Source organism: Diadema setosum, chromosome 4, assembly GCF_964275005.1.
Source record: "Diadema setosum chromosome 4, eeDiaSeto1, whole genome shotgun sequence".
Taxonomy (NCBI): domain Eukaryota; kingdom Metazoa; phylum Echinodermata; class Echinoidea; order Diadematoida; family Diadematidae; genus Diadema; species Diadema setosum.
This window is the reverse complement of record NC_092688.1, coordinates 36355861-36364282: the sequence shown is the minus strand read 5'-3', so window position 1 is coordinate 36364282 and position 8422 is coordinate 36355861. Positions and strand designations below refer to the sequence as shown.

The window sequence follows — 8422 nt, the reverse complement described above, 5'->3', positions numbered from 1 at the left end:
GTATTGTAACTTTACAGAAAGAAACTTCTCCACTGGTCTGATCAAGCCAATATGTGCACTTGCACACTTTTTAGACATTATCAGAGGTGTCAGTGATGCGCTGTGAGTTGCATTTTTTGTATGATTTGAGTTTATTAATGATAATTTATTAGACAATGTATTAGATTAGTAACTATGATCGTTGTTATGAGTGTTTTTGTACGAATTATCACTGTCGTTAACGTCATCATTATCATTTTGATAATTGATGTTGTTATCACTATAATTGCTACAATAACCATAGCAATTGGGCTTAGAACATCCGTATTAAGCGCCTAATAAACCTATTGTATTATTGTTATCATCATTAATTATCATCATTATTATTATTAATATTATTATTATTATTATTATCATTATCATCATCATCATTATTATATCAATGTCACGAGTGGAGTGACAGACGCTCTCCTCCACTGAGGTCAATTTGCATAGAATTTGTAAATAAGCACTTAAGCATGTAAATTGATGCAAACTGTTTAGCATTTCAATAGAAGAAATTCCAGACCGCTCTCGGTAGAGCCACGGTAGTGCTATGTGTGGCAAGGAGCGGCAGTATGACATCAGGCCTTGAAGGGGGCATCACGCTGTGGTGCTGTCTCCGGGACACATTGCATGAGAATGGCCACTCGGTAACGGTGACAGGGGCCGCCACCCCAGTCAGTACTAACTAGAGATACCCACAGATAGTGGTAAGCGCATTAATTTTGAAATGTTTATGTATTCAATTGGCATAATTCGTTTGTGTAACGGATATCCGAATTGAGAGTGAATTGTAATAAAGGTTTCAGTTAATATGTAATGTAGATACAATGGTTATTGTTAAACGCTCAAGTTAATATGTGATATAGAATATAGAATGGTTGTTATTTATGGTTGCATGAGCTGAGATACATTTGTATATTTATAATGAGGTAATTGGAACGTTGATTAGGATAATATGAATGTGCTCAAGTGCTCTGGCTGTAAGTGATCTGAATATTTTAATATTTGAAGGGTTTCCGGGTTTCCCGAAGGGTCAAGGACCCACTGGTACTGCAAGAGGCAGGCGCATAAAAGGCGTCAACTGTCGACCAGCTCCGAGGCAGTAAGGGAGCATAGACTGTCGACCGGACTTCATTCCTGGATGCTGAGGAGACACCGCTAAGACGTCCGTCGGGAGAGCGACCACGCGAACGGCAATCGCGAAGAGTTGCTACGACAGACCACGCGACAGTCCATCCCAGCACCATCGTAACGGGGCCCCGTCGTCGACCGACATCGTCATCGACTGACATTGTCACCGTCGTACGTCATCGTCATACGTCGTCTTCATAAGCCATCGTCAAACAACTTACATCCGTGACAGCGAGTTGCATAATCGAGGTGAAATAAGTCCAATTTAAGTTAAACATAATAAAGTCCTAAGAACCAGAAAGCCACTGAATAGAAAGAATTTTATATTCGTTTTTTCCTTTTTATAATTTGCTGTAAAACCAATAGTCAGTTATAGACAATTAAAATATTTGAGTTAACTGAATGCACATTGTTTCCTCCGTTTCATCTTGTATGAGTTACAGCCTGCCAACAGTTCTCAGAGGTTATGAACATTTCTTTGTTCCGTTTATTTCCATATAAAAGGATGGAAATCGGGCAAATTCCGTGACAATTGGGGGCTCGTCCGCTGGAGAGAACTTGGCAGGGTTTATTCATACAAGAATTTGAGACGTGATTTGTGTAACCTCATGCTGTGTGTATAAGATATCACAATGGAGTTAGAGAAGTACGTACAATTAGGTAAAGATTGTGGACTGCAAGGTGCAGAACTAGTGGAGTTTGCCCGCACTGAAAGAGACAAGTATCTCGAAGAAAAGAGACGAGATGAAAAGTTAGAAAGAGATGAAAGACAGGTACAGAGGGAAGAAATAACCAAGCAAAAGAGGATTGAGTTAGAGATAGCTCAATATAGGAGTGTCAATGAGAAGGGAACAAATACTGTAAGGAGTAGCTTACCAAGCTTGCCGGCGTTTCGCGCTGACTCTGACGATTTGGACGCTTATCTGTTGCGCTTTGAGAGATATGCAAAACAAAGTCAGTGGCCAGAGGAATGCTGGGCTCCTGCATTGGGGAACCTTTTGACCGGGCGCGCTTTAGAAGTTTATTCTCTCTTACCGGCAAATGAAGCCGACGACTATGAAAGTCTGAAAGATACACTCTTGCGGCAGTTTGCGCTAACTGAAGAAGGCTTTCGCAAACGTTTTCGAGAGGCGCGGCAGAGAATGGGCGAATCATTTGGGCAATTTGCAACGCGCATAACCGGATATGCTACTAGATGGGTAGAGATGTCGGGTACAAGTAAGTCCTATGAAGGGCTACTAGAGCTAACGGTGCGTGAACAGCTGCTCGAATGTTGTGATCGTGGATTATCTGTTTTCATTCGTGAGAGAAACCCACGATCGGTGAAGGAGATGGCAGATATCGCAGATCGGTATCGGGACGCACACGGGCATGGCGGCTCCGGTAAAAGCGCACGCGACGATAATAAGTCTCGTAACCAGGGCAACGAAGCAAGCCAAGCAAAGAAAGGGGGCGCTACGTCACGTGACAACCAGGGTTGCTTTGTCTGTGGTAAGCAAGGACATTTTGCTTCTAAGTGTCCAGACCGTAAAACTGACCAGTCGAAATTAACTAGCAAGCAGTATGTGCCAAAGTCAAAACAGACGGGGGCAACATGTGTGGTAGGAGTATGCCCTACTCATGATGCTCACGAGAGAGGGAATGTTAGTGGCACACCTTCTGTTAAACTGATGTGTGGTCACGAGTTACCCCTTCTTAGTGGTGGGTGTAACGTAGGCACAGACATGCCGACATGTGATGGTATGTTGAATGGTAAAAGAGTGAAGGTGCTGAGAGACACTGGTTGCAACACCGTAGTGGTGAAACGTCAACTGATTGAGGAATCACAGCTGACTGGTGAGGTTCAAACTTGTGTGCTCATAGATGGTACTGTGAGAAAAGTGCCACTAGCAAAAGTTGAAATCGATTCACCATACCTTGTTGGAACAACACATGCTTTATGTATGACGAATCCTATCTACGATTTAATCATAGGTAATGTTAGTGGTGCTAGGCAGCCTGGCGACGAGGACATCGGATGGAGCGGAGAGGATGCTAGGGAGAAGCCGTCAGCTGAGGAGATGACGACCTCCGGTTCAGAGGCAGAGTCCGCGGAAGCAGAGTCTTCGAAAGGGACAACGCAGAACGGCATCACAACGACCTCCGACAGTCGTGATCGTCCCCACACTGACGAGAGGGTGAAGCAGTCACCGACACCCCTACCTACAACCAACGAAAGTGCAGCAGTAGAGACAAGAGGCATGAGGAAATCGAAGGAACGGCCTTGGAAGAGACTAGGATCAGCAGACCAGCCGACGATCCCTGCAACCAGGGAGGAGATGATCAGAGAGCAGGCACGAGATGCTACGCTGGAGAAACTTCGAAAGTTGGCGGAGAAAGGTGAGGCTAAGGCTGTAGGGAAAGGAAGTGAGGTCAGATATTTTTGTCGTGACAATCTTCTCTTCCGTGAATACAGGTCTCCCTACGTCGAGAGAGGAAAGATATTCACGCAGCTAGTGGTGCCCCAGCCGTATCGCAGTGAAGTACTCCGACTAGCTCACGACTCCCCTCTAGCAGGTCACTTGCAGACAAAGAAGACGGCTGACCGGATCCTTGCCCACTTCTATTGGCCAGGGATTCAAGCCGATGTCAAGCGTTACTGTGCATCATGCGATTCATGTCAACGCACTACGCCTAAGGGTAAGATAGGGAAAGTACCCCTGACCATCCCCCCTTTGATTGATACATGTTTTCGTAGAGTGGCGGTCGATTTGATCGGACCACTTGAACCGATCACTGAGAGAGGGAATCGATATATCTTGACGATAATCGATCTTGCAACTAGATACCCAGAGGCGGTAGCGTTACCACGAATCGAAGCAGAACGAGTAGCAGAGGCGTTAGTTGAAGTGTTCTCGAGGTTAGGCATTCCTAATGAGATACTCTCTGATAACGGCACTCAATTTGTTTCAGGTGTGATGAAAGAAGCACCTCAACTCCTGGGAGTGAAACAATTTCACACGACACCATACCACCCGATGGCGAACGGCGCCTGCGAGAGATTCAACGGCACTCTGAAACAGATGCTGAGGAGAATGTGCCAGGAGCGACCTCGTGATTGGGACCGCTTCCTGCCAGCTCTTCTCTTCGCATATCGAGAGGTGCCTCACGAAAGCCTTGGCTTTTCTCCTTTCGAACTCATGTACGGCCGAGTGGTGAGAGGACCCATGACTGTACTAAAAGAACTGTGGACCAAGGAGATCCCTGAGGAGGAAACGAAGACTACGTACCAGTACGTCATCGATCTCCAAAACCGACTCGAACAGACGTGTGAACTCGCCAAAGAGGAGCTGTCCAAAACATCAAGGAAGTACAAGAAACACTTCGACGTGAAGACGAAGGAGAGACGCTTCGAGTGCGGCGACAAAGTGCTACTCCTGTTACCGACGACGAGGAATAAGCTGCAAATGCAATGGCGAGGTCCATTCGAAGTCGTGCAGCGAATCGCCAGAGACGATTACCGACTGCTAGTGAACGGCAAGGAAAGGACCTACCACGCCAATCTTATGAAACGGTACATTGGGAGAGAAGAAGAGAAAGTCAACGATGCCGAGAGCGAAAACCAGGGACAACTGGAGGCGAACTACGTCAGCGTCGTGGACGACCAAGTAGATGATGATGGATCGGTGCCCCTCTCATTTCCCTCCATCGAAGCGTCGGAAAGCGTGCATGACGTGAAGTGCAGTGACGAGCTAGACGAGGAGAAGATGAAGGAGGTAAAATCCCTCTTGCTGGAGTTCTCGGATGTCATGACCGATGTCCCAGGACGGACCGACATCATCGAGCACGCCATCGAACTGAAAACGAACGAGCCGATACGTTCTCGCCCATACCCAGTCCCCCGGTCACTGAAGGAGACCATCAGAGAGGAGGTCAACACCATGTTGAGGATGGGAGTGATCGAAAGGTCGACATCGCCATACGCATCCCCCGTGGTCCTTGTAAAGAAAAAGGACGGGAAGAATCGCTTCTGCGTCGACTATAGGAAGTTGAACGCCAAGACAGTCGTCGACAACGAACCAATCCCAAACATCGAAGAACTGATGGCAGAGATAGGAAATGCAAAGTTCTTCACCAAGATCGATTTGGCCAAAGGCTATTGGCAGATACCCGTGGTCGAAGAAGACCGGAAGAAGACCGCGTTTGTCACGCCAGACGGCCAGTACGAGTTCAAGGTACTACCATTCGGGTTAGTAAATGCCCCAGCAGTGTTCACTCGGATGATGAGAGCTCTGCTGGAAGGCCTGCCCCATGTCGTCCATTACATCGACGACATTCTGATCTACAGTTCCTCATGGCAGGAGCACCTGAATGACATCCGACAAGTCTGCCACCGACTACGACAGGCTCACCTTACAGCGAGACCGACAAAGTGTCATGTCGCGTGTAAGTCCGTGGAGTTCTTGGGACACATCGTAGGACAAGGAAAGATGAAACCTACCCCAGAACAGATCCAGAAGGTGATGGCAACAACGCGACCGACCACCAAGAAGGAGGTGAGAGCATTCTTAGGGCTCGTGGGATATTATCGGAAGTTTATTCCAAACATGTCCACGATCGCCGCTCCCCTCACAGACGCGACGAAGAAGAATGAGCCTGACAAGATAAGATGGGACGAATCCCATGAGCAAGCATTCTGTACACTACGAGACAGACTAGTCGACTTCCCAATTCTAAGACTACCCGATGACGACAAGGAGTTCGTTCTACGGACCGATGCATCCGATGTGGGACTCGGCGCTGTGCTGATGCAGGAAAGCGAGGGGAAATACTTCCCCATCAGCTACGCTTCTCGAAAACTGCTGAAACGCGAGCGCGTGTACCCAATCGTAGAGCGCGAGTGTCTAGCTCTTGCGTGGGCGGTCAGAAAGTTCTCGTACTTTTTGTATGGCCGAGCATTCCAGCTGCAAACTGACCACTACCCGCTTGCTCATCTAACACACGCGCGAATGCAAAATCCAAGAGTCATGCGCTGGGCGCTTGCACTGCAGGCATATCAGTATCGTGTACAGGTAATCAAAGGCTCAGAGAATGTTGGGGCTGATTACCTCAGCAGATGCCCTACTGAGTAGAAATAGAGGTGTAAACAGCCCATGTTATCTCTATTATAATTATTATGTGGGTTAATCAGAATGTAATTTTGCAATGAATTCATCGTTATATACATTGTATGCTAGGAGGTATATTGGAAAGCTACAGTATTACACACATTATGTATGCTGAGTATGAGGTAAGATACGCAGTTGACTCATACATCTCTGATATTATTGGACTGCTCTGAATCAGACACCCCGGTATAATACCGTGCATAAGAAGGTTTGGCACATTACATTTTATTTTGTAGCAACAGCTAATGCACACAATATACGATTAGCACAGGTATCATAATATTCTCCAATATTATACTGGCCAACAAGAAGAGTCTGTTGAAATTGTGCCGAAAGTGTCAATTTTGTATTGTGCGGTGCAAAAAAGGTAATTTTATTATTGAACTGTGGCTGGTATAATAATGCAACAGAGTGTTAAAAGAGATATGATGAAGTTTATATGTTATCTAATTGATTGAGTAAATCAGATTGTATAGTATACCATGGAGTTTGTTGGTTCGATAGAATACACATATAAACTGTCTCCATGGACAGCAGCCGATATTTGGAACAGTAGTCTGTCATGTATCACGACAAGTGAAGTTATGAAGCAGTGAATTGTTATTAGGAGTATAATGCTTTTGATTTAGAAGAGTAATGGTGAGAAAGTACTTACCGGCTACAGACATTGGATTTTTATTAGACAGATGAGGCTATTGTTTCAGAGCGACTGTCATCTTAAATGGGGGGATATTGTCACAGAATTTGCCCGATTTCCATCCTTTTATATGGAAATAAACGGAACAAAGAAATGTTCATAACCTCTGAGAACTGTTGGCAGGCTGTAACTCATACAAGATGAAACGGAGGAAACAATGTGCATTCAGTTAACTCAAATATTTTAATTGTCTATAACTGACTATTGGTTTTACAGCAAATTATAAAAAGGAAAAAACGAATATAAAATTCTTTCTATTCAGTGGCTTTCTGGTTCTTAGGACTTTATTATGTTTAACTTAAATTGGACTTATTTCACCTCGATTATGCAACTCGCTGTCACGGATGTAAGTTGTTTGACGATGGCTTATGAAGACGACGTATGACGATGACGTACGACGGTGACAATGTCAGTCGATGACGATGTCGGTCGACGACGGGGCCCCGTTACGATGGTGCTGGGATGGACTGTCGCGTGGTCTGTCGTAGCAACTCTTCGCGATTGCCGTTCGCGTGGTCGCTCTCCCGACGGACGTCTTAGCGGTGTCTCCTCAGCATCCAGGAATGAAGTCCGGTCGACAGTCTATGCTCCCTTACTGCCTCGGAGCTGGTCGACAGTTGACGCCTTTTATGCGCCTGCCTCTTGCAGTACCAGTGGGTCTTTGACCCTTCGGGAAACCCGGAAACCCTTCAAATATTAAAATATTCAGATCACTTACAGCCAGAGCACTTGAGCACATTCATATTATCCTAATCAACGTTCCAATTACCTCATTATAAATATACAAATGTATCTCAGCTCATGCAACCATAAATAACAACCATTCTATATTCTATATCACATATTAACTTGAGCGTTTAACAATAACCATTGTATCTACATCACATATTAACTGAAACCTTTATTACAATTCACTCTCAATTCGGATATCCGTTACACAAACGAATTATGCCAATTGAATACATAAACATTTCAAAATTAATGCACTTACCACTATCTGTGGGTATCTCTAGTTAGTACTGACTGGGGTGGCGGCCCCTGTCACCGTTACCGAGTGGCCATTCTCATGCAATGTGTCCCGGAGACAGCACCACAGCGTGATGCCCCCTTCAAGGCCTGATGTCATACTGCCGCTCCTTGCCACACATAGCACTACCGTGGCTCTACCGAGAGCGGTCTGGAATTTCTTCTATTGAAATGCTAAACAGTTTGCATCAATTTACATGCTTAAGTGCTTATTTACAAATTCTATGCAAATTGACCTCAGTGGAGGAGAGCGTCTGTCACTCCACTCGTGACAATCAATATAATAATGTGTTGTGTTAGGATTCATGAGAAAGGTGTGATATCATTGGCAAAGTCTTTTATGTGGTATACATTGACTGATGTAGCTCATCAGCTTTGCACTCACTTTCACAGAGAG

The 8422-nt window shown here is 45.4% G+C and overlaps 1 protein-coding gene across 1 annotated transcript; it reads left to right on the top strand.

Moving 5' to 3' along the window:
- Positions 1 to 1787: 1787 nt before the first annotated feature.
- Positions 1788 to 6266, top strand: LOC140227829 (uncharacterized). Its single transcript, XM_072308224.1, has one exon. The coding sequence runs from the start codon at positions 1788 to 1790 to the stop codon at positions 6264 to 6266; it is 4479 nt and encodes a 1492-aa protein (XP_072164325.1).
- The last annotated feature ends 2156 nt before the right edge of the window (positions 6267 to 8422 follow it).